At 39.2% G+C, this 27,809-nt stretch overlaps 1 protein-coding gene across 3 annotated transcripts in view; it reads left to right on the top strand.

Annotated features, from left to right (window-relative positions):
• Nucleotides 1-27,809, top strand: part of LOC136877047 (transmembrane channel-like protein 7) — a 69,638-nt gene that overhangs the window by 7,633 nt on the left and 34,196 nt on the right. Inside the window, exon 1 of one of the 3 annotated variants that reach the window (XM_067150861.2) lies at nucleotides 20,147-20,280. The exons of 1 other annotated variant lie outside the window; for it this stretch is intronic. In XM_067150861.2, the coding sequence (XP_067006962.1) occupies nucleotides 20,259-20,280 (22 nt within the window). In that variant the 5' untranslated portion in view covers nucleotides 20,147-20,258. Of the gene's footprint in view, nucleotides 1-20,146; nucleotides 20,287-27,809 lie in introns of those variants that run through there. One more of the 3 variants, XM_068228529.1, reaches the window with a different exon arrangement.

Below are 27,809 nucleotides of genomic sequence, written 5' to 3'. Positions count from 1 at the left end.
TGGCTCTTAATGCTTTCTTTGTGTACGATCTAGATAGTGCTTCCTGTTTTGCTTCAGTATGTCGGTAACAGACAATATCAGCAGTGTGAATCATGTTATTGATGTAGGGATGTACACCCCTAATTCTTTTATGCATCAAAAGAACAAATACTGTGATGCGTAATTGCTGAATAGCATTGTCACTGGTTTCTAACCAAGGCTGGCCAAGGCATGTGGGATTTTTGAAATGAAATGTCCACTGTACAGTATTTCTAGATTAAAAATATGAGATGACATGTATGGTTCTAGGATTTGCCACTTCTTCTTTAGAGGTTTACTTGCTATGTGACGTCTCTGAAGCAGTAACTTAGTGGTCATTAAGGTAATATCTCCTACACAGTCAGTTGCTGAAACACCTTATTTCAAACAATTCATGCCTAGGATGTATTGATATACATGTTTTAAAGCCTGACAAAGACCCAGGGTGTGCTGGAAGTTGCAAACATTGTCACTCTCTTTGTAAGATTTCATTAAGATTGCCTTTTCTGAGTTGGTTTACGTGAGCAGGGAATATGAATCACATGGCTGTCAATTCTTCATAAGCTAAGTAGTGTTTTTGTTAATGGAGTTGGGCTGGCAACAGGACAAGTCATGTTGGCAGGCTACTTTCTGAATGTGGTTTTCCTCCATTACACCTGCAAGTTTGTTTGGCCATGCAGCTAGGGGCAGGCAGCTGTGAGCCCACTGTTGGCAGCCCGGAAGACCGTTTTCCATGGTTCCCTATTTTCAAACAAGGCAAATGCTGGGGCTGTACCTTAATTAAGGCCTGGGCCGCTTCGTTCCCACTCCTAGCCATTTCCTATCCCATCGTTGCCATAAAACCTCTCTGTGTTGGTGTGGCATAAAGCAAATTCTACTACCTGCAATCTTGACGTGCTGTTTCCATACACTTCAGATTTATTGCAGATCGTGCAGAAAGCCACTTGTGTATTGCTTATATCTGTCCGAATGAAAGTTTAATGTTTCTCTTCAGTGAATGTATTGCTGCAGACTTTCAAAACAGAATCTTTGACAGGCTTGCAAATAACTCAACTAACATAAAAGAATGATCAGTGCTTCGTAAGATCATCGCTGAGTCAACATAAGAAATTATTGGCTTTGAGAAAGTGAAGAATCAAGACAGTTTTAAGGATAAGAATGAAGAAATTTTGAGCCTCATCAGTGCCAACGGGAAGCTCATCTGTTCCTTCTTCAAAATCTACCATTTAGCATGAAGAAGGCTCATTTTCAAGACCTCAAATGGTAGTATCTCATGTGCATAAGAGAAATGAACTTTAGTGGCAAGAAAAAAAAAAAAGGAAAAAATATATGAACTTCAGAGGTTGTCTGATGGCCAAGGCCAGCAAAACTTCTACACGGGAATAAACAAACTATATGTACTCTCTCTCTTTGACAGGAACCTTGAAATCTGCCGACAATGCTACAGTCCTCGCTTACAGCAAGGATTTCGTGAAGTGCTGGAAGGGACACGTTTACACTATTTGGAACTGAACCTCTGCAGTTAAGGACTTTCTAACTCCTTCCTATCCCATCATCGCCATAAGACCTATCTGTGTCAGTGTGACATAAAGCCACTAGAAAAAAAAAAACCTCCCTGTTAGAAGTAGTATAGTCATTGTCATTCCACAACAATTCCAACAGCCATGGATGGCAGTGCCAAGAACAGACTCGGAATTCAATGAGGTACTAAATAAGCCAGAACTCAGTAAGGTATATGGATCAGACATCACTTTGAAACTGATCCAGAATGGAGGCTTACCTCTAAAGACAAGATTTTTGACGCTTCCTCTCTTAATATGGGAAGCCCAAAAAGTACCTGGTGATATAAAAATGCAACTACCATTACTGTTTTCCAGAAAGGTGACTGTGGTGCATGTGGAAACTATTGCAGTATATCCTTGCTATCAATAAGTAGGAAAAGTCCTAGCAAGAATTCTGCTTAGCCACCTCCATGTTATTCCTGAGAGGATTCTCTTGGGGATCCCAGTGTAGTTTATGAGCTTCTAGAGGCACATTTGATTTGATCTGTGTTAGACAACTTCAAGAAAAATGTAGGGAGCAACAAAACTCTTGTTCATGGTATCTGGAGAAAGGCCTTTGATTCTGTGCTTTAGCTGTCCAGAATGATTTGCCAGTTTAGTCCAAGCACTTCATGATTACATGTCTGGGTAAATTTTACTGAAGATTTTCTGTTCACACATGGTTTGAAGCAGGGTTGTGTACTTCCCCCAACACTTTTTGTTCTTTACTTGATGCCCATGCTTTGTAAAATAACATCTGCAAACAACCCAGGCATAGAGTTCACTACCGTTTTGATGGAGGACTCTTACTACCAACCTTAAATAATTTCAACACTACTTAATGGATGTGAAGCCTGGACCTTTTACCCCCATGGCATAAACAAGCACGAGCGCTTTCACCAACAGAAACCGCTCTGTTTTGAACTTCATTTGGAAGGATCATATCACCTATCTTGCAGTTTTAGGGAAAGCAAGTATTAATAGTATAGAAGCTTTCATAATTAGTCATTGACTCAGATGCACTGGGCCTGTGTCCCATGTGAGTGACAGTAGCTCGTTCCTGAAGGAACATCATTGTATTCTATCAAGTCACACTCAAATATTTAGAATATTTTTTATTTCTGTTTTAATACTTAGGAACTTGAAATCTGGAACTTATCGTAATGATGACCTCCTTTGTCACTACTCCAGCATTTAGTGCAAGGTTTTTGGAAACCGTTGCTCTGTCATTGGCGTGGATCCGAAATGGCTGCAGTCTGTTGACCTACTTTCACCACGTTGCACCCCTCTCCTTGTGTACATCAATGACACACTGTGTTTTATATCTATTTTTAGTGCTTCCTTCAGTATTACCATTATTATTATTATTATTATTGTTACCGTATTTTTGTGGTAGTTAGAGGTGAAAGAAGGTGCGGGGTGGTGAACAGGTCTCAAGCTACGAAAGTAAAATTAATTTAAAATTTAATAAGGTTATATTTTCTTTTCAAACTCAGAAATAACAAGAATGGCAGGTACAGAGTAGCAAGGCAACAAAGAGCAACAATAGTATTTACAAGTTTTCGGCTTCGGGCCCCGAACTTCCAATTCTCGAGCAGTTAGCCCGAATTTACATGTAGATAATGTTTAGCAAAGGGGCAGAAAACCCCAATCATGCCCAGGAGCACTTGCTCCGAATTACACAGTAATACCTCCTAGAGGCACGCAGAAACAAATTGCAAAAGAGCGATCCGCTCTCAAAGTTTTGAGCCTATCACAAGGCCACACCTAACTCTACTTTCAAGCTGTCCTCTAAGGACGTAAGCATAGGGGTAAAATACCCAACCTACTGAGGTCTATTAAGCGAAAAAAGGATAATTACATGACCTCTAAAATACCAAGTTGAGAGGAGGCGAACTGCACTCCTAATACATTTGCTTTTAAAACCTAATCTGGCTCTAGGCCACAAATGCAAGGGCTAATCCCATACTAAAGAGGTGACTTTAGAAAGAAACAAATTTACATAATGTTAAGGAAGAATAGGTTGAGAAAATAAGTTCACCTCAAAACAATATGAGTGGGAGCTCGAGAGGGTTAAGCACTCTCTATCCCAATATGTAGTTTAAAAGATAGAATAGATACAAGTTTCTTTACATTTTAAGGATGGTTACATAATGGAAAAACTTTGGACCCGCCCCGAGAGTTAAACTGCTGAGCAAGCAAGAAAAGAAGTAATTAATCGGCCATTACCTGGTTGTTGACTGCCGCCGAAGAAAGAGGCGCTTCCCGCCCCCTGCTATGTACTTTACACACGAAAAGATGGAACAGAAGTGGCGCAGAGACCCTAAAATCAGCAGTTTATATACTCTCGCGGAAAGTTCGAGGCGTTTTAGGAAGGAAAACACCCGCCCACAATCTTTTATTGGTGGTTAAAGAAAACCCCTACACAAGATGAAGAAGAAACACATCATTGGTGGAAAATTAATTTAAGAAATTCGGGATTGGCTAAATTCAAAACAAGGGGAAAGAAAGGGTTAATATTGCCAACTTAAACAATGACTGAAAGAAATTTAGCAAAGAACAAATTTTTGAAATTAAATTTTCTCCAACAAAAAACAGTTCTTTCACTCCGCACTAGGGTGCACTATTGTTGATCTTCAGTAGTGTCCTCTAGAAGAGAAAGTTCACACTTCTTACTACAAGCAAAACAAAAATACGTCGAAAATGACACAGTTCAAAAACTCCAAAATTCCAGGTAGTGACATCTTCTGAGAAAGTAGAAAATTAATACTGTAGATAAAGTTCAGACTTCCTCCAGCAGAGGAGTTTCAACTGGCGCAAATTTTAAATAAGCGGCGTGGAGGTGTACCGCCCGGTACAGACCTCCCCCCCCCAAAGGTTCCTCCAGGGGTGACACATGAAATTTGTTTGAAAACAAGGTCCAAGTTATGATGTGGATATGAAGATTGATTGCAGAAGCATTTATCGAAATGGCTGAAATTTAGTTTGATTCAGTTTCAAAAATTCTTGTAGTCACAGCGGAAGTACTGTCTTAATGTTTGTAGAAGGTTGAATTGAGAAGGAAAACTTTAGTTTTAAAGTTGAGGAAAAATTTTCTAAGTCCACCAGATATTGTTGTTGAATTCTCAGGTGTAGTAATTGCTGATAGTAATTGTCCATGTAGTTAATTAAATTGGATGGCCAGACCGGCCGCTGCACCTTGTGTCCAGAGGAGGCCGCTCGGACCCCTCAAGTACCCTGAGATACCGCTCGCCCGCACTATGAGAGGAGTAGAGGTGTTGAAGCACGCCGCGCCCGCGGTGAACATATACAGGCTGCGGGCCAGTAGCAGGTCGTGCGCCGCACATCAGCCTTGGCCGGGAGGAGGGCTCCGGCTCGCTGTGCACATGTCGTCCTCGCTGGGGAAGAGGGGGCCCTTCCTCTATCCCAGTCGCAGCACGGCGCCGCGCGGCTGCGGGGGCACTGAAACATTAAAGCTAGGCGGCAGAATTGTTGGACCATCATCATTTTTTTGAGGGCACAGGCTTTGTGGAGAGGTTGAGGGGCCAGCGGCGTGCAGAAATTCATTTCAGATGCGAGCCACTGTGTGTAGTGGAGCAGGAGACGGGAGCGTGGTAATGGCCGTGGCAAGGATAGGATGGCAGTTTAACCGTGCGGGGAAGGTTTACAAAAACTTACATATGGAACAAAATATTATAGAAGGGGCAGAATGCCTTAAAAGTGAAAACTCAAAAAAAATATAACCTTCATATTCCTTTCACGATTATATGAAGCAAGTTAACCCAGAAATTACACCGGTTTCACCTGTGACAGGTGAACCCTAAATATCCTCTCGGTGGCTGGATTGCTTAATAGTAATGTGACCGGCGTAAGGAAATCTAGAATGATACACGGCCCATGAAATCTGGGGGCAAGCTTGCCCGCGGGAACAAAATTCTTGACCATCACCTGGTCACCTACCTTCAAATGGGTGGGTCTCCGTCCACGATCATATCTTTCCCTAACCTTTTCATGAGAGACTTTAAGATTGGCTTTAGCCTTCTTCCAAAGATCTTTAATATTATCCGGATCTATTGTCTCGGGTAGAATGTCACTCAGAGACCAGAGGTTAGAGAGCGGCGTGTTGGGAACGAACTTGAACATCAAAGAAGCTGGAGTAAACTTGTGAGATTCATGAACCGCCGAATTCAAAGCAAAAGCTAACCAATGCAGGGACGTGTCCCACCTGGAATGATCTTCATGATGATAGGCAATAAGCGCGGACCTGAGATTACGATTAACCCGTTCAGCCAGAGATGGTTGAGGGTAATAAGCAGAAGTAGTTACATGAGAGATGAACAAGTCAAAACAGAATTTACGAAAAAGATTTGATGTGAACGCCTTAGCATTATCAGACACAATATATTGGCACGGACCAAAAGAAGCAAAAATAGAATTTAGGCAAGTAATGGTGGACTGAGCGGTAGCCAGCTTAGTCGGAAATAACCAGGAAAATCTAGTAAAGCCATCTACGCATACAAAGATAAACTTCTTAGCATTTCCCTTAGACTGGGGGAAGGGTCCTACATAATCAATATACAGGCGTTCCATGGGGCGCGACGCTTGATGTGAAGACAAAAGGCCTACCTTGGTGGACATGGTGGGTTTACTGAGCAAACAAGATTTACAAGCTTTTACAAGTTCACGGATTTCACCGTCCATACCCTTCCAGATGAACCTTTCACGAATCTTTTCACGAGTTTTAAAGATTCCAAGATGCCCCCCTAATGGGGTCTCATGGTAGTATTTGAAGATCATAGGCACAAGAACAGCTGGAACGACAACCTTCATCATCTTATCATGCCTCGATGGGCAACATAAAACACCATTCCTCAGAACATAAGGGACCACATGTTCCCCAGAAGAAAGGGTTTCCATTATCGGAGCCAGCGTCGGATCTTCACGTTGGTATTTCTCGATATCCCTAAAGAGCATGGGAGCATCTGTTAAGATGGCATTAACATCAGATAGTATGGACTCGGAAGGTGATGATAACGGACCATTATATTGGTATTATAGGTGATGAACTGTCGACCGGTTCTTGGGTCTCGACGTCGTTGGAAAACATACGGCTGAGTCCATCAGCAACAACATTTTTGGTGCCTCGGATATGCCTGACATCGAATTGGAAGGCAGAAATACGGATGCCCCAACGGGCTATACGGCCAGTACGACGCGGCCTACCTAAGACCCAGCTTAAGGCTTGATTATCTGTCTCCAGGTCGAATTTGACATGTTCCAGATAGAGACGGAACTTTTCTAAGGCAAATAAGACTGCCAAACCTTCGAGCTCATAGATAGAATACTTGGCTTCTTGAGCCGACAAGGTCCTAGATGCATAGGCGATGGGTCGCCTCCCTAGTTCAGTCTCTTGAAGAAGGACTGCAGCTACTGCTGACGACGACGCGTCGGTTTGGACAATGAATTTCTTTGAGAAATCAGGCATAGCAAGGACAGGGGCATTACAGAGAGCTAATTTAAGATCTTCAAAAGCGGCTTGTTGAGAAGGTCCCCACTCGAATTTGATGCCTTTCCTACGAAGAAGGTTCAAGGGCGCCGCTCTATTAGCAAAGTTAGGAATGAACTTCCTGAAGAAATTCACCATTCCAATGAACCTGGCGATACCTTTGATGTCCTTAGGTGGTTTAAAATCACGGATGGCCTGTGTTCTCGAATGATCGACTGCTACACCATCAGGTGACACAATATGCCCTAGGAATGACATAGAGGGCTTAGCAAAGGCAACCTTGGACAACTTGACAGTTAGCCCAGCTTTACGAAGGCGATCGAGAACTTCTCGCAGATGATCTAGATGTTCTTCAAAAGTCTCTGAAATTACGACGACATCATCCAAGTAGTGGTACAAGTACTCAAATTTGATGTCGGAGAAGACCCTATCTAGCAGCCTAGTGAGTACAGCTGCTCCCGTGGGGAGCCCGAAAGGCACGCGGTTGTATTCGTATAAATTCCAGTCCGTGGCAAACGCTGTAAGATGTTTAGACTCTTCGGCAAGGGGAATTTGATTGTAGGCCTGATTCAAGTCCAAGATGGTGAAGAACTTGGCCTTACGGAACCATGAAAAACAAGAATGAAGGTCGGGAAGGGGCACAGATTGTAACACCACCTTCCGATTGAGAGCCCTATAATCAATGACAGGCCTGAAGCCCCCCTGGGGTTTCGGGACTAGAAAAATAGGCGACGAATACGCCGACTTAGAGGGCCTAATAATACCATCCTTCAACATCTGATCGATGATTTCTTTCAGAGCCTTCATTTTAGGTGGAGATAGCCTATAAGGTGGAAAACGGACAGGAATCGAATCCGTGACCTCAATTTTGTATTCGATAAGGTCAGTAACACCAAGAGTATCAGAGAACACCTCTGGAAATGACTGACACAACTTACGAATACTATCAGCCTGCTCCTCAGGTAGATGTCTAATGTCTAACAACATCTCATCCTGGGTAGGCGAAATAGATGAACATGATACAGAATTACATTTCAATAATGGGATTTTACAATTAAACGCAAATTTGAAAGAGCACGACCTACTCTGGAGATCGAGCACAAGACCAGTGTAGGAAATGAAGTCAGCTCCCAATATAATGGGGCAAGACAAGTGCTTGGCCACAAACAATTTGATTTTCCATGTAAATTTAAAAATACGAATTTTGACCTGTAAAGAACCTAGAATTTCTAATGGGGATGAATTAGCCGAAACATATTGAACAGGAGATGAGTCATAGTCAAGTAGTTTACAAACAGATTTCAATTTTGCATACCATTCGGCCGAAATAATAGAACAAACACTGCCTGAATCTAATAGAGCTGTTATAGGTTCGTTATTTACCTCAATTTTAAGAAAGGGGACCGGTGCGTGGGTATCCGCCGCAATCCTAAGACACTCTTTAGGGCATTCAAAAGATGAATTTGAAGACTGATCGTTCTCTGAATTTTCGACCTGTTTACCAGGGGCTGAGCCTCGGGAAGAAGGATTAGTCGACTCAGCCGAAGCCACTAGTCATTTTTTATTATTGGCATTGGTGGAATTTACACCAGAAGTTGAGCAGGAGGGGGTGCTGGCAATTCTTGGCGATATGTGAGAAAGCCCCACATTTAAAACAGCCTTGTGATGAACCAGCTCCATTATTTGCCCTACTAGATTTGATCAATGGACACTTGTTCCGCAGATGGTCAGGCGACCCGCAAGCGTAACATTTATGAGGAGTGACTGATCGGCGAGGTGGAGGCCGAGGATTACCAAAAGAAGGAGGGGGTTCTTTCGCGACACGCAAGGAATCGGCGTATCTAACCCCTTCCGCTGAAACGGCCAATGCTTCAAGTTCCGAGAAGGTTTGCGGGCACGCCGCGAAACACAAATATGACCTATAGGATGGTGAAATTCCTTCTACAATAGCCTGTACAATCTGATCTTCAGGAAAATGAAGAGCAAACACCCTAGTATAGAATTTAATATCTTGGATGAAGTCTGCCAAGTTTTCATCCAAACGCTGTACACGATAATAGTACTTCTGAATAAGGGAGGACCTGGCCCTAGCCGGGATGAAGTTAGCTAGCAAGTGGGCGTGGAAATCCTCAATAGATGATTGCTCGGCAATGGCTCTTACTATTTTGTCAGAGAGAATGCCAATTGCATAGGGATAGATAATTTGCAAAATTTGACATGGAGAAAGAGAAAACACAAGGGCATGATCCTGAAATTCAACTAAAAATCTTAAAAAGGAAATTACTTCACTGGTGGTATTAACAGAAAACTTAGAGATACCTCTGAGCAACATTGCCAATGGATGAGGCAAACTGCTGAACCCGGGTGACATAGTAGGTAAAGGTTTCAGTGGCAAGGAACTTAATTCAGAACGTACATTATTTAATGAGTTACGGCGTTCAGACTCGTCCAATGGGGCAGAGGTTGTTTGAGCAGCGATGGTTTTCCTATTTACTTCTCCCTTAGGAGGCTCTTCCTCGCTACCTACATTCACTGTGGTGGGTAGATCGCTTTTGGGAGGAACCTCCCCAGTTAACAATTGAGTGACCTTGCTAGATAATTCAGAAATATTTTCAAGCAGCGTACTAGCTTCCTTCTTCTGAACGTCATTCAACTTTAGAGACAACAGATCGTTAACTCTATTTGAAAAATGAAACAGCCTGGCTTGCACACGCTTAATTTGATTAGGAGAAGGATCATTTTCATCAAAAAAACTAACTACAGATGCTAGCCCAGTAATATTCTCGACGATCGTGGAAAGAGAGTCGTCAATTTCTTTCTCTCCCAAGGTGGGGATGGAAATGGGCAAATCAAGGGACTCTCTAAGCTTATTTGTGTCTACTGCAACCTTGCCTCCAGATTGCACATTTCTGATAGTTAACTCATAGATCAACTCCTCTTTGCGCAAATAGTTAAGATGGAGAACATCGCGAGGGCCGGGCATGATGACGGAACAATTTTGAAAAACTCAAAAAATTCCAGCAACTGAGAAAATGGTTAGAGTTCGGAACAAAACAATGTTTAGCCGTCAAAAGGGGCTAAATTGAGACCCATTCAACCACGCTCTGCTACCACTTGTTACCGTATTTTTGTGATAGTTAGAGGTGAAAGAAGGTGCGGGGTGGTGAACAGGTCTCAAGCTACGAAAGTAAAATTAATTTAAAATTTAATAAGGTTATATTTTCTTTTCAAACTCAGAAATAACAAGAATGGCAGGTACAGAGTAGCAAGGCAACAAAGAGCAACAATAGTATTTACAAGTTTTCGGCTTCGGGCCCCGAACTTCCAATTCTCGAGCAGTTAGCCCGAATTTACATGTAGATAATGTTTAGCAAAAGGGCAGAAAACCCCAATCATGCCCAGGAGCACTTGCTCCGAATTACACAGTAATACCTCCTAGAGACACGCAGAAACAAATTGCAAAAGAGCGATCCGCTCTCAAAGTTTTGAGCCTATCACAAGGCCACACCTAACTCTACTTTCAAGCTGTCCTCTAAGGACGTAAGCATAGGGGTAAAATACCCAACCTACTGAGGTCTATTAAGCTAAAAAAGGATAATTACATGACCTCTAAAATACCAAGTTGAGAGGAGGCGAACTGCACTCCTAATACATTTGCTTTTAAAACCTAATCTGGCTCTAGGCCACAAATGCAAGGGCTAATCCCATACTAAAGAGGTGACTTTAGAAAGAAACAAATTTACATAATGTTAAGGAAGAATAGGTTGAGAAAATAAGTTCACCTCAAAACAATATGAGTGGGAGCTCGAGAGGGTTAAGCACTCTCTATCCCAATAAGTAGTTTAAAAGATAGAATAGATACAAGTTTCTTTACATTTTAAGGAAGGTTACATAATGGAAAAACTTCGGACCCGCCCCGAGAGTTAAACTGCTGAGCAAGCAAGAAAAGAAGTAATTAATCGGCCATTACCTGGTTGTTGACTGCCGCCGAAGAAAGAGGCGCTTCCTGCCCCCTGCTATGTACTTTACACACGAAAAGATGGAACAGAAGTGGCGCAGAGACCCTAAAATCAGCAGTTTATATACTCTCGCGGAAAGTTCGAGGCGTTTTAGGAAGGAAAACACCCGCCCACAATCTTTTATTGGTGGTTAAAGAAAACCCCTACACAAGATGAAGAAGAAACACATCATTGGTGGAAAATTAATTTAAGAAATTCGGGATTGGCTAAATTCAAAACAAGGGGAAAGAAAGGGTTAATATTGCCAACTTAAACAATGACTGAAAGAAATTTAGCAAAGAACAAACTTTTGAAATTAAATTTTCTCCAACAAAAAACAGTTCTTTCACTCCGCACTAGGGTGCACTATTGTTGATCTTCAGTAGTGTCCTCTAGAAGAGAAAGTTCACACTTCTTACTACAAGCAAAACAAAAATACGTCGAAAATGACACAGTTCAAAAACTCCAAAATTTCCAGGTAGTGACATCTTCTGAGAAAGTAGAAAATTAATACTGTAGATAAAGTTCAGACTTCCTCCAGCAGAGGAGTTTCAACTGGCGCAAATTTTAAATAAGCGGCGTGGAGGTGTACCGCCCGGTACAATTATTATTATTATTATTATTATTATTATTATTATTATTATTATTATTACCGTAAACTGGGATTACTTTGTGACTGAATAGGTTACTTTGTAACAGGTGTGCAGCGATAGTCTAACAATGAACGGCACATGTTTTCACTCCTCAATAACGCTGCTGCCTGTGCATACAATTACAACTTCTTAAGTGTTGAATTGTTGGTGAAAGAGAGCGTTTTGCTGTATTGTACTGCGAGCGTTGTTATGTGGATAGCGGGAAACTTTTGTTGACGGCATGAAACGTTAACGAGGTACACACGTCAAGTTTAGTGGAAATCTTAATTTCCTGCTTCCTGATAAACATGCATAATTCTCATGTCACTTTGAGCCTTCTTTCTGTTATTTATGTTAAAATAATATCAAAACGAGAACGAGGGATAACTTCATGACAACAATAGCTCTCACATAAAGTAACCCCCGTGTTGTAAAATTCCCTGTATTTAAATAATCTGCAGTCAGAAAATAATGTTTCACTATATTGAAACAAGAATGTCCATTCCTTGTTAAGATCTAATTGAGAAATAGATAAAATTCGTCCGAATAATGTACATTATGGATTCAGGAAATATGGTATTTTGCCCTCTGAACCGGGAAGAAGTGCTGAAGCACCTGTGTTATAGGGGAATGGATCTAGAAGGTGATGCTGTGAAATAAGCTGTAAGTAAGCTTCACTGTGCACCTGAATCACAAAATAGGTGAGGTAACAACTAAAGGTCGAAGAAAGGAGAGACGTATAGATGTGCCACCTGGAAGAGGTATGGCAGCTTCAGATGTCGACATTGCAGATGGAATTCCTAGCTATATATTGGCACCAACAAGAATTGATGCTCAAAGAACCGTAAAGACACCTGAACTGAGGTTTCACATAAAAATGACGATGATATCTGTACTGAATCAAAAGACAATTCAGTGCATGAAGAAGAATCTAATACTGACTCTGAAGAACTTTCTAGTCGTGAAAATCATACCTCCAATCTGAAGATAAGACTGTTGGAACACATGTAATCATAGTATTCGAAGGCAAGTACTATCCAGAATCGTAAAAATAGTATACAAGTGGCGTGCAGTTGTCAGTGCAATGGAGAGCATTGAGAAATGGCTGGATATGAAGGAGGAAATCTAGTACGCAGATGACAAAATATGGCATCAAATTAATCCAACCACACAAAGTGGAAAACTTGAAATCTATGACTTTCCAGAACTAGCAAATCACAGCACAAAGTAAGCAGTTTGTAAATTATTCTCTTTTGAATGATGCAAATATTTCAACTGTTGTATAGACAAGAAAGGGTTTCAACTATTTATATCTGAGGGTTTAAAAAACACACTGTGTGTTGTATTATCATGGTTGTGAAAGAAATTCTCTTTTTATATTTAGCCGAAGTCTTCAGCAACCACTTAATGGGGGTAACTTTATGACTTCTTGACCAAACGTTGAAACGCAATGGTAAAATGATGGTGTCACAAAGTAATGGGGTAACATTGTGACAAATTTTTCTTGAAATATTGAGTGATTAAATGCAAATATACGTCTAAAAATTGTTTCAAAGCATAACCAAAAAGTGGACGCATACAATAATATGTTGTTGTTGTTGTTGTTGTTTGAGTCATCAGTCCATAGACTGGTTTGATGAAGCTCTCCATGCCACCCTATCCTGTGCTAACCTTTTCATTTCTATGTAACTATTGCATCCTACATCTGCTCTAATCTGCTTGTCATATTCATACCTTTTTCTACCCCTATTGTTCTTACCACCTACACTTCCTTCAAAAACCAACTGAACTAGTCCTGGGTGTCTTAAGATGTGTCCTATTGCCCCCATTTTTCCCGAGCTAAGCCCAGCCATCGAGCGAGAGATCCCAAGGTGGACCGTTCGATCGTTGGCTATCACTTTCTAGAGGCATTTAAGGGATGTTAAGGATTGATGACCAAGCAGGATAAAAAGAAATGTTAAAACAACACTCTGACATTTATTCACATAAGCAAACAACAAATAAAATACTCTTGCTGATATGTTTTGTAAAATAGAACTTCCATAATATTGCATTTCTTCATTTATGGTAACACGTGCTCTTAATCTCCAGCCTTACTGTGCTGTAATGAAAACCAAAGAAAAATTAGGCCTCTTGCCTTTCCGAATCAAAATATTTGATTGAAAGAATTAAATAAGTTAACATAGAAGTTCATAAAATCATAAACAGCTGTCTTGCTAACGAGTGTTTTACAATAAATGTGTTCAAAGCTTTACCAACTCAAAGTAGTCTCAACACGTGGTTTTAAGATGTACTCAACTGAATTTATCATTTACAACATTTAACATTAGTCAATGACACCAACATGAACTTTAGTAGAAAATGAAAATTGATTTCAAAATTTTCAAAATTAATTAATTATTATTCTGATTATTATTATTATTATTATTATTATTATTATTATTATTAATTTCTCATCATTTAATTAACCTATGTTTCATTGTCACACGATCGTGTTCTCATTAAATTTCCACTGCATCATTTACCTAATGATTGTCATTAGCATTTCAGAATAATTATTTTCAATTAATTATTAATGACTTGGTTTCACCATAACTCCAAGTAATCATGCGGCTAACGAACTACACTTCTGATCTTTGTATTTCATTTCTATTCAAATTAATCTTAAAATATCTCAAAGTTCAACTATAAATGAGTCAGAAATTTACATTACCAACGTGTGAGCTAGTTAAATAAATTGTATTTACAAATCGAGTGCCTTCATAAAATAACGAGATGATCTTTCCTTTTAAATCTCGATAATGAAGAAAATAAATCCCTTTTCTAGTCTTCCTCGACTTAAGTTAACCAAACTTTCCCTTAAGGGCATGAAAATTACTTCTTAAGGCAACACACAACGATGAGTGTAATCTGCGTCGCAGCAGCTGCACGACCAGATCAAATTAAATGGGACCAACATGATACAAGAGAAATATACATATTTGCATACACACACACATTCACACTAGGAAACACGTCTTTTATGTACATTATTTACATCGAATCCTGTTTTGGCAAGTTTATTCATGATTTTTAGAGTTGGTCAGGTCGCGTAATATCTAGTAAAAATAATCTGTGTACTGAAATTATCCTTCATTTATAGTGGGTAGTGATCGAAGTCATGGGTATCACTTGGTAGAAACACATTTCACATATCAACGTAAGTTCATCTAACTCATGAAATTTTAATGGAAGATTCTAGTAAAATCCATAAGCACTACCATCGTTTGGGCTACAGGTTGAAACTATCGCGAGCGTGAGCCTTAATCGTATTATTTTTATTCCCTACTTGTGAAATACACTCGCAACACGTGCTCCAATAATTATAATCTATCTTGCGTTCCCAATACACAAGAATAAGTCAAATATCACCATTAAATCATCAATTGCACAATTATACAACAAGTATCCCTCAGGATTGGTCATATTCCAGACTCTTCGTGAACAGAGCACATTCAATCTCACATATAAGGACTCTACAGTAATTTTATGGCTCACGAGCGTTTAATTCTGCTTTACCCGATCCTTAGTCAATATTATTATTATTTAAGTGATTATTACATCTACTGATCCTCGTGGAATATCGTAAAATTAGATGACTTCATCATAAATACAACAAGTGATCTTAAAAGACACTAGGTTCGACCCTATTCACTCAAAATGTACACGCAAATTTCAGTCCAGTAACTTCCAACATTACAAGGAAAGTAGATTTATCGCGTGGTCAGTGATTATTAAGTATAAAGCTCCTAAGCATGGGAAATCATTCAAAGACAACCTACATGTCTACTCTAATAGATTCAAAAATTTCATTCACACGTACCTAGTCTACCACGACACCTTAAGAAGTGGAAAAATGAAATATTTCTAACTACAACAAACTAATAGATCTACGACTTAAAGAAGAAAGACCTCTAGTTGTACAAAAGGTAAGACAGATAAATTAAATTAAAAAGGTACTCAAGTTTTGATGGAGTTCGATTCCTGTCGACAGTCAATTATTTCAGCATTTTCCTCCGGTCAGTCTCCTTCCAATTACCAGACACGCCTCACATTTTTACAGCTCCATGGAGGCTCCGTAGCAGGTGTCCCTCGATGAAATTATGATGTCGGTGGTTGCGGAATTATCCATCTTGAGGTGTTCAACTTCCAAGACGACTTCGGTAGAACGCCGGTCACAAGCTGTAACTGAGATGACAAAATTAAGTATATTCCACAAGCGCACGTCGAATATAGTTAGCTCGTCTACACAGTCACACTTAACTTGGTGTTTAAAGCGTTTTTATTCCATAGGAATACACTAATGGTTTCTCTAAATTCTAGCAGAACGGCGTCGACTTGAACTGAAATTACTTCTCCACGTGGTCCGATACCGTGGTGCAGCACAGCACGACGAATGATATTCAGAGTAAGAGCTTCAGAACTTCAGAGTAAGAGTTTCAAGAGAGCGATTTACTCGAAACAAGGCCTTTTTATATTATCAGCCTGGGAGGTGTGATCTTCAACGAGAACGGTAATTGGCTGATGGTCTCATTTAATTGGCGCAGACTATTCCAGAAACAGACTGAGTTGCGCGCGTGCGGTGGTCACGTGGCTTGCTCTGACCTTGGCACAGTCTTGGCCGGTGTGTCACCCCTCTGAACGACGAAAAAAACTCGTTCTTAGCTCGCCACTACTCCCCAAATGATATGCTGTGGTTCCAAGCAGACAATAAAATTTTCACTTTCCACTTGTTGACAATATTCATAATATCGCCAATTTTAACGGGGACACTATCATTCTATCTCTTCTTCTCGTCAAATTTAGCCAAATCGATCTCCTCTCACCAATTCGATTCAGTATCTCTTCATTCGTGATTCGATCTATCCATCTCACCTTCAGCATTCTTCTGTAACACTACATTTCAAAAGCTTCTATTCTCTTTCTTTCTGAGCAAGTTATCGTCCATGTTTCACTTCCATACAATGCCACGCTCCACACGAAAGTCTTCAAAAACATCTTTCTAATTCCGATATCAATGTTTGAAGTGAGCAAATTTCTTTTCTTAAAGCTCTTCCTTGCTTGTGCTAGTCTGCATTTTATGTCCTCCTTACTTCTGCCATCGTTAATTATTTTACTACCCAAGTAACAATATTCATCTACTACCTTTAAGACTTCATTTCCTTCTAATATTTCCTATATCACCCGCCTTTGTTCGACTGCACTCCATTACTTTTGTTTTGGACTTATTTATTTTCATCTTGTACTCCTTACCCAAGACTTCATCCATACCATTCAGCAACTTCTCGAGATCTTCTGCAGTCTCAGATAAAATAACAATATCATCGGCAAATCTCAAGGTTTTAATTTCCTCTGCTTGGACTGTGATTCCCTTTCCAAATTTCTCTTTGATTTCCTTTACTGCCTGTTCTATGTAAACATTGAAAAGGAGAGGGGACAAACTGCAGCCTTGCCTCACTCCTTTCTGGATTGCTTCTTCGTTTTCAAAGCCCTCGATTCTTATCACTGCAGACTGATTTTTATACAGATTGTAGATAATTCTTCGTTCTCGGTATCTGATCCCTATCATCTTCAGAATCATAAATAGCTTGGTCCAATCAACATTATTGAATGCCTTTTCTAGATCTACGAATGCCATGTACATGGGCTTGTCCTTCTTGATTCGATCCTCAAAGATCAGACGTAAAGTCAGGATTGCTTCACGTGTTCCTACATTTCTTCTGAAGCCAAATTGATCTTCTCCCAACTCAGCTTCCACTTGTTTTTCCATTCTTCTGTAAATAATACGTGTTAAAATTTTGCAGGCATGAGATACTAAACTAATGGTGCGGTAGTTTTCACACCTGTCAGCATCGGCTTTCTTGGGAATAGGTATAACAACATTCTGCCGAAAATCAGATGGGACTTCTCCTGTCTCATACATCTTGCACACTAAATTAAATAACCTTGCCATGCTGGTTTCTCCTAAGGCAGTCAGTAATTCAGAGGGAATGTCATCAATTCCAGGCGCCTTGTTCCTATTTAGGTCACTCACAGCTCTGTCAATCTCTGACCTCAAAATTGGGTCTTCCATTTCATCAGCATCAACAGCCTCTTCATGTTCCAGAAACAAATTATCTGCATCTTTACCTTGATACAACTGTTGGATATGCTCATGCCATCTTCTTCTTTTTCTTCTTTCCCTAGAAGTGGCTTTCCATCTGAGCTCTTAATATTCATACACCTAGATTTCCTTTCTCCAGAGGTTTCCTTGATTTTCCTCTATGCAGCATCTACCTTTCCCAGGACCATACAGCCTTCGACATCCTTGCACTTCTCCTTCAGCCATTCTTCCTTTGCTACCTTGCACTTTCTATCCACTTGATTCTTTAATCGCCTGTATTCTTTTCTGCCCTCTTCATTTCTAGCATTCTTGTATTTTCATCGTTCATCAATCAGGTCTAGTATCTCCTGAGTTATCCACTGATTCTTAGCTGATCTTTTTTTCCTTCCTAACATTTCTTCAGTTTCTTCAGTTTCTTCAACTTCAGATGACATTTCATGACCAAGTTGTGGTCAGAGTCCACGTCTGCTCCTGGGAAAGTTTTGCAATCCAACACCTGGTTTCTGAATCTCTGCCTAATCATAATGAAGTCTATTTGATACCGTCCAGTGTCTCCAGGTCTCGTCATTTGTGGTGTTTGAACCAAGTATTGGCAAGGACTAAATTATGATCAGTGCAGAATTCAACCAGCCGACTTCCTCTTTTGTTCCTTTGTCCCAATCCAAATTCTCCTACTGTACTACCTTCTCTTCCTTGGCCTACCACTGCATTCCAGTCTCCCACCACAATTAGATTCTCATCACCTTTTACATATTGTATTAAATCTTCTATCTCCTCATATATTCTTTCGATTTCATCATCATCCGCTGAACTAGTAGGCATAGACCTGCACTGTTGTGGTGGGCATTGGTTTGGTGTCTATCTCGACGACAATAATTCTTTCACTATGCTGGTCATAGTAGCTTACCCGCTGCCCTATTTTCTTATTCATTATTAAACCAACTCCTGCATTTCCCCTGTTTGATTTTGTGTTGATAATTCGGTAGTCGCTTGACCAAAAATCTTGTTCTTCCTGCCAACGTACTTCACTTACACCAACTATATCTAACTTTAGCCTATCCATCTCCCTTTTCAGATTCTCTAACCTACCACAACGATTCAAACTTCTAACATTCCACGCTCCGACTCGCAGAATGTCAGTATCCATCTTTCTGATGATCGCCCCCTCTCGTGTAGTCCCCACCCAGAGATCCGAATGGGGGACTAGTTTACCTCCGGAATATTTTACCCGGAAGGAATCCATCATCAGTACATCATTCATACAGAGAGAGCTGCATGTCCTCGGGAGGTAGTTACGGCTGTAGTTTCCCGTTGCTTTCAGCCATGTAGTAGTATCAACACAGCTAAGCCATGTTGAGTATTATTACAAGGCCGTATCAGTCAATCATCTAGACTGCCGTCCTTGCAACTACCGAAAGGCTGCTACCCCCCTTTTGATGAACCATTCGTTAGTCTGGTCTCTCAACAGATACCCATCCGATATGGTTGCACCTGCAGCTCGGCTATCTGCATCATTGGGACACGCAAGCCTCCCCACCGCGGCAAGGTCACATGGTTCGCAGAGGAGGACAATAATATAGGAAAATCATTAATGTATAATGATATTTTCTGATTATATTGAAGAAATCACTAAAGCTGTCACCATGTAACTGCAGTTTATGGTATTAATAATAATAATAATAATAATAATAATAATAATTATTATTATTATTATTATTATTATTATTATTATTATTATTTTGGGATGGTCCAATGAGCTTTTCGAATGGGTTGGTTACTTTTCCTTCGATTTTCAGTTATGTAATTTACGTTTATGTTGGATAGACTGCACAAAATATTGAACCATTAGATTCCTCACAAAATTCATATGGGCCTGCAAATGATGGGAACTTACACTAAGAAATGTTCTCAGAGATCATGATCTCCAGGATTGAGGGAACGATAATAAGACAGATCATAATGTTCTATCTTGAGCTGCGTATTAATAGTGTTCTTTTGCGAAATATGTTATATTCTAACTCATGAATCTCATGTTATCCCTTTGCTCCCTCTGTCTATAATTCATTCTCAGTTTCTTATATAGTCTATTATAACTGTTACCTCATTAGAGTTCTTTGGTCAACATTGAACAAGGAAAGCAGGAAACAATGTGTTTATAAGCCATATGGGTTAATCAAGATAAAGTTCTCTTATGATTTGTGATGTTACATGATAAGGGTAGATAAGGAGATTATTGTTTGCACAACCAAATGTTGCTCATAGTCTTTTTGTTGTGAGAGCTTCAGTTGTGTAAAGATTGTCATCAGAGCAACTAACAGTTGAATTGTTTCTACACTGTTTCAGTACTTGCATCATTACAATGTGATTGGTGTTTGATTTTATATTTATAACATCTGTGTGGTAAATTCATATAAGGTTACTATGATGCAGAAGCAAGATACTGGTAATGGTATAATTATTTTGTATTGTTTCTGGAGATATTCTTTTCTTCTCACAACAGAACCAACAGTGAGGTCATATCGAAACCTACCTTGAAATTTTGTTAAATTAATCATCCACGTCTTATAGGAACCTCACTTACCAAAAAATAGCTACAAATTTTAAATGGAAGGTTCTGAAGTCAAAATTGGAATCCTGAGAAACATTGTTGAATAACTGCTTGGGATGTTAGTTACGTTTGTGCAGCCCGGATAACTGGTGGAGCACAAGCACACAGTCAAGCACTCACCCCATTACCTGCTCGAGTATCTGGAACTGTTCAGGAATGTCGAGCTGCTGCTAACTCATTGCTCTCATGCAATATTTTTTAGGTTCAATTTTGGAACCTCCCAGTTAAAACATGCAACTAGTTTTTTGTAACTGTGCTTCCTATATGACACAGATGATTTTAGAATAAATTCAAGGTAGGTTTCAATACAAGCTCATTGATCATTTCCTTGTCAGATTATTTTATCAAAGAGAGAATGTGTTCTTATTAATTTATATTGTACTAGAACTAGCGTTTACCCATGGCTATGCCTGGTCGATCAGGTTTTATGAATCCAGGCGATTGTGGGCTATGAGTTTTGTAAAAATTCACTAATACAGTGGTGTACCTGTTTTGCAGTAAAATGGATTTTCATAAACCTTGGATAAACCTTGAATGTCAGAGGTTATGTGAAAAATTCTGTGAGGTAATACTTCCAATGCTGACTAACATTAAAATTACGCAGCTGTTTTTGAGTTTTTTTACAAGCTACTTAATGTCGCACCGACACAGATAAGTCTTATGGTGATGATTGGACAGGGAAGGGCTATGAGTGGGAACCAAGCAGCCATGGCCTTAATTAAGGTACAGCCCCAGCATTTGCCTGGTGTGAAAATGGGAAACCACAGAAAACCATCTTCAGGGATGCCGACAGTGGGGTTTGAACCTGCTATCTCCCGTATACTGGACACTGGTTGCACTTAAGTGACTACAGCTACCGAGCTTGTTTTTGTTTGAGTTTGTTTCTCAGTGATAAATTATTATACTTCTGAAAATAGAGAAGTTGGAATGGTGTTATTTGCAGTTTATTAATATTACCTTTTGTCCTCATCTCCACTTGCAAGGATATAATGATTCTGCTCCATCATTGTTTTAAAACAGAGATTTTTTCCTGTTTTTAATTAATGGTATCTTTTTCAGGCATGATCTATTATTTAGTGTTTCTTTTCCAGGTATTTTGTAAAAAATTTTTTTGGAATTAATTTTCAACAGACTGAGAAACGTAACAATTATAAATTAAAACAGATTCACAAACTAGATTGGTTTACATGGGCGAAGCCTTGTATTGTTGGATTGTTCGCAGTTGGCTACATGTAAAACTCATTATTTATGAAATCGTTACGAATTACCATACGCGAACTTTTTCTTGAGCCTGATTTCTACGGGGTGAGGGGTAAAGAGAGAATGCTGACAGTTCCGGTTATACTGCCAACTGGATGGAAATAAAATCTGAATTGAAACGATAATATGATCGATCGATATGAATTTTCTAAACATTTATTATCTTACGCCAACAACTCTATCACACATACATTATTTAACATTATATAACATTTCTCGATGCGAATCTTGTTCCTAGCATGAATTATATGGTTTGGCTTTGCTGTGTAAACAACATCAGTACTAGTTCGTGAAGTGTACGCCAGATGTCGCAGAGCGATGCATAGTTCGTGTTTCAAAGGTTGCTAATATGGATGTCGAAGATAACCGAGGTCTACCGATTCAGCACTAGGGAGCTCAGGGCTCAAGAAAAGGTTCGTGTATAGTAGTACACTAGTGACTCACACCAATCCACTGCGTAAACATAACAGCGGAAAGGCAGAACAGTCGATAATGATGATGTTTTCTTGAGTGACCTTTTAAAGTTAGAAAGGTGGTTCTGCAGATATTTTATGCTCTGCAATTCTTTCACACATAGTTTGTGCATCTCTTGGACGGTTTAGGCAGCATAAGCCGAGAAAGTGTTTGATCTTCAACAGTTCAGGCAATGTTAAACCAAGCGTAAGGAATGTTCTTCCTGTACCTAATACAGGGTTTCTACTGGTAACAAATTAATAAAAAATGTATTTTGTGTAGAATTTTTTACATTCTACAATTCTTATGCATATAGTTCATGGCTATCTTTAATGATTTAGGCAGTATAAGCTGAGAAAGTATTCATGTGGCGTCATTGTCTTTCCATTTTTTCACGGATATCATTATTGCTTGACTTTCTTTTTTCACAGTTTAATACACAAAAATCTTCCTCTAGAGATCCTCTAGACAACAGCGAAAACCATCTGACAGATGTTGAGTTTTATAATTGTACAGACACTATAGTATCTGATTTTGATTAAGAATGAAACCATACTTATTGTTTGTTACAGAGCATGCCAAATATTTAGTGATATTAGATAGAAAAAGAGTAATAGAATGGAATTCACATATGATTAGATCTAAACCATACAGTCTCATTAGGCAAGAGTATAACATACATATCAGATTGTTTCAGAATTCAGAATATCTCTCTATATTGAAATTCTAGAAATTAATGTAATGCTTTTCATGGAGGAAAGGAAAAACCCCCGCAATGGCCATGTCATTGCCTAGTATGTCAAGAAAGCACTTCTTTGGTCGTCCTTATTCGGCAACCTACAGTGTTTAGAGTGAGAGATTTTCTTGAAATCAAATTGCCGTCAAAAACTGTACCATCATAGCTTGAGTTTCACACAGTGCTATGTCAAATATGAGACGACTGATCCCAACTAGGTATTTTTTTTTAGTTTAGTGCCGTCTATTGTAACTGAATCATCAGTTGGCTTTCTACACTCAAGGTACTCACTCTTGTTCATGTTAAGTCGCAGTCCATTTTTATGCAATCTAATTTTCCAACTCTGAACGAGCCGTAGTAGGTTCTGACAAGATTCATAGGCTACCAAGACGTCCTCAGCGAAGATCAGCATCCATGGGTACGGTGTCTGCAGTCTGTGGTGTTGGTGTCAAGGCAGAGAATGAGTAGGAAAGGGGACAAATTTGAAATTTAATGAATTCCAACAATGGATGTTGAATGCTTCTGACATTTTTAGGACACAGAGGACAGAGCTGGTGATATATTTTTGCAGAGAAAATGGACCCATTGAATGTAAATTTCATGTACTTATCGGATGATCTCTTGTGGTATTCAGTCGAAGGTAGAAAAATGCCACGTGGATTGTATCCCTATTTTCATAGAACCATAGTGTATAGTGGTAGTAATAATAGTTTTGTGGAGTCTGAATATTTATACAGGGCTTTTGATAGTATACATGAATTTAATGTGTCAGAAACTTCACTTAAATCTCTCATGAATTTTTCTGTTTGCTGAGATCCTTCAAAATCCTTGGGTCCTTTTTCAAGTAAATTGAAGTTCATGCGGCAGAATAAGGATCTATGTTACACCTGGCGTGTTTCTAATTATGAGCTTGAAAAGGTCAGAGAGCTTCAGTATGCCTCGCGGTAGGCAAGTGCGCACAAGCTAATTCTCTAACATAATTTGTGGAAATTGTGTCCATAGACCTTACTCCACCAAATAATCAATATGGGTAAAAATGTAACATAGACCTTTATTCAGCTGCATGCTTCAATTGTTTATGGCATAAGCAACATTCCTACTGACCCCCCTGTGGGTGGGGGACGCAGAGGAAGAATACACCCACGGTATCCCCTGCCAGTCATAAGAGGCGACTAAAAGGGGTGACCAAGGGATGATCCAATCAGAACCATGAGACTACTTGTAATTAGTACCATCACTCAGGGAACACCATGGGTCGCATTTACTTGCGCGTTGTACCACTGTGTTAGGTACGCAATAGGTTTGTGATTAGTAGCGACACTGTGTGAATCAGGAGGTGGGTCCTACAGTACCTGTGATTCGTACCCCTGTATGAGCGACACCATGGTTCTGCCTTACCTATGCTCAGTTCCCACTATGTGAGGAATTCCATGGGATAGTACGAGTCCCTGTGGTTAGTCCACTTTTGTGAAGAACACTACAGGTTTGCGTTGCCTGTAAATAGCACCGCTATGTGCGAAACACCATAGGTCTGCGTTACATGTGCACATTACACTACCTGTGAATAGTACCATAATGTGTGGAATACCGCGAGTCTACACTACTTTTGATTAGTACCGCAACATTACACATAGCATGGTTCTACTTTCCTAGTGATAAATACCATTATGAGGGGCCAATGACCTGGATTTTGCACCTGTTTCGACTATAAGCATAATCGATTCAGCATCGTGCTATAGAAGCGGTCCCTTGGTCAGTAATACTATTGTTTTGTGCCAGCTTCTGTGCATGTGAGGCACTGTGGGTCGGATCCGCTGATCGTTTTAAATTCATATCCGTCCATCCATTCATTCTTCATCCTCACGCTTTGAATTCTGGTCAGTGGAGGATTTTGGACTTTTTAAGTTGTAATTTCATTTTGTCTCATTTTGTACCATTAGCGGCCGATGACCTCGATGTTAGGCCCCTTTAAACAACAAACATCAATCAATCAATCTTACTGAAGAATTGGAAAGCAAGTTTTGCATTCATTTTTTTGGAATAACTAAGGATTTATATGTTTTTGTTAGCTTGGGACAGATTCTTAAGTCCTGAAGATTCACAAGTATCAATTTTATAAAGCTTCCCATAGAAGGTGAAATTTATATTTTCACCTTCATATTGAAGTTCTGCCTTATCCTGGAAGTAATTCCTTATGTACTTAAATATGCAAAAAATCTGGAAATGACCATATTTTCCTTTTTGTCATCTGCTAGATTTAATATAAAACTCTGTTCTCTGCTTATTCTTAAGAACCTTCATGCCTCATTGTTTGGCTGATTTCTGTCTCACATGAAACAGATGACTTTAACACCAGCTTCTTCCAGTTATGAAATGATGTGAAGGAGTTATTTGCAGGTGTTGCATTTCTGCTAGCATGCAAGCAACTGTTCGGATCCAAATTTGGAGGAAGGGAACAAAAAATACTAAAGCATGGTTTACTATATCATTTACCTCGTAGGGCGGAGTCAGGTCACCCATCTAACTTGTGTAGTGTTATTGTAAAAAAAAGCCCTTCCCTCAATTTAATTTAATCACAAATCACAATGCCATATTTCATATTCTTGTCAATTTCACTTTTGTAATACTCAGAAATAACCTTCAATGCATGTGGATTTAACTCCATATGAACATTTTAAGTCTATTAGGAAGGTTCCTCAAATGACTTCCAGAAGGAAGAGGTAAGAAGTCATGCTTGAGATAGTGTCTGTATCCTTTGGGAGATTTTATTTTGAGCAGCAAATTGTTTAAAATGAAATCATCACTTTATCTCATGCCATGGGAATCTTTAACCTGACATTTCTTAAGCACAGCATCAACAACTATTTCTTGCTTCTTACTAACTTATTACTTGTGCATTGGCAATGAGTTGATTCAAGTTTCTTTCTTAGCATATTAATCCTGGCTTTGGCCATGCTGAGATTAATTACAGTTCAAACTAATTTCCTGCTGGAGATTTTATTTCATCTTTTTAGAATAAAGTTTTGTTTCAAAGGATCTAATTCAGTTGAATTCTGTGTGTGAGAGGAACAGGGTTTAACATGTAAGTAATTTTACTCACTTTTGAGTTGTATTTTACTGAATTATCTGACTTGTTTTATTTTCAGTCTTCCGTAGTTTTTGTTAGAACGTCACGCTGCACCATTGGTCATTTGTGAGACTTTGTTGGAACTGACAAATATTTTGACAAGTTAGAGAGTATATGAGGAACTGCTCTTGGTTTCACTTTCCAATACAGCCTGCTGGATATTTCCAGCTTTTCACCTTCCACTTTAAAAGCATCTGTTTTATAATAAACTCTTCACTGTAAATAGCTAACTTTACTTTTATCTGAAAGTTGCCTTTCTTTTTCCTTGGGTGTCCTAGAAAAGTGTCTGTTATTAGCTTTTTCACCATACCCTGATTTGCATTCGTGGACAAAACACGTTGGAATGTCAATTCTGTATTGAATTAAGAACAGTTCTTTAAAATGAACATTCCTATCTTCCCCTTACACTTTCCACCTTCCTTTTTTTGTGTTTGTGTTTCTGCAACAATTTTAATACTCAGCACAGAAGTAATTTCACAAGGTTTAGATTGTGTAAGTTTTTTTATTGTTGTTTAACGTGCACTCTCCTCTCCTCTGCTCTGGTATTACACATTCAGATTTACAGTATGTAATTTTATGCCAAGCTTTTAGATGCTTACAGCAAACATTACTAATTGAATACTTAGAAATTACTTGAAAAGACATAAAATGCAATTCTGTCATAAATCAATACTGCTCACTTCACTGTAAGATCAAAGAAGAGCAATGTTCTATTGCAAGCCAGCACAGAGCCAGCCCGTTTCATTCATCGCAATCTTAAGTAGCCAGGACTACGAGCTCCTTGTATATCTAAATAGGAATCAGCACACTTCTTCAATGTGCTATGATTCCATTAGGAGGTGTGCACTGATTCAATGTTATTTCAATGACTTCTTGGAGACATGCATCCAGCAAGCGTTCAAAAGTCTTCATTATTGTCTCAGTAACTGAAGTGGATGAATAAGAGAAATCACTTCGAAAGACATGAACTCCAATCCCACCATAATCAACACTGCTCACTTCATTACAAAATCAAAGACAAGATGTTCTGTTACAAGCCATTGCTGAGCCAGCCCATTTGTCATTATGCTCTTAAGCAGCAGGACCATGAATTCCTTGTATATCTAAATAGGAGAATGCACACTTCTATACGCTATGTTTCTATTTGGAGGCATGCATTGGTTTTATATTATTTCAATTTCTCAGAAACATGCATCCAGTAGGTGCTCAAAAATCTTAATTATTGACTCAGTAACTGAAATGATCCATGAGAAACAGAGTTCCTTCAGATCGAAGTAACTTCCACATCTTGGTCTTTAAGATTGATTGCTGGAACAGATTTAGTGAATTCTTCAATCAAATCAGTCAATCTGTCATCAATGATCTTTATTTAGGGCTGTCGCCAGGTGACAGATTCCCCATCACTTGTTTAGCTAGCTTTTTCTTAAAACATTTTCAAAGAATTTGGAAATTTAACAGACATTTCCCTTGATAATTTATTCCAGCCACTCATCGTCCTATAAATGAATATTTGACCCAATTTGTTCTCTTGAATTCCAACTTTATCTTCATATTATGATTTTTCCTATTTTTAAAACCACTGCTCAAGTTTATTTGTCTACTAATTTTATTCCATGCCATCTCGCCAGTGACAGCTCAAAATATGCCACATAGTCAAGCATCTCATCTCCATACTTCAAAATCCGTTGTTAATTTTTTGTGATTGTTTTCTGTTTTGCAACATATATTTTTGTACTATATTTTGTAATGTCTGTTGTAATTGGAGTGCAACTCTGTTACAGACATGTG

Source organism: Anabrus simplex, chromosome 7, assembly GCF_040414725.1.
Source record: "Anabrus simplex isolate iqAnaSimp1 chromosome 7, ASM4041472v1, whole genome shotgun sequence".
NCBI classification, from domain to species: Eukaryota; Metazoa; Arthropoda; class Insecta; order Orthoptera; family Tettigoniidae; genus Anabrus; species Anabrus simplex.
This window is presented reverse-complemented; position numbering and strand designations above follow the sequence as displayed.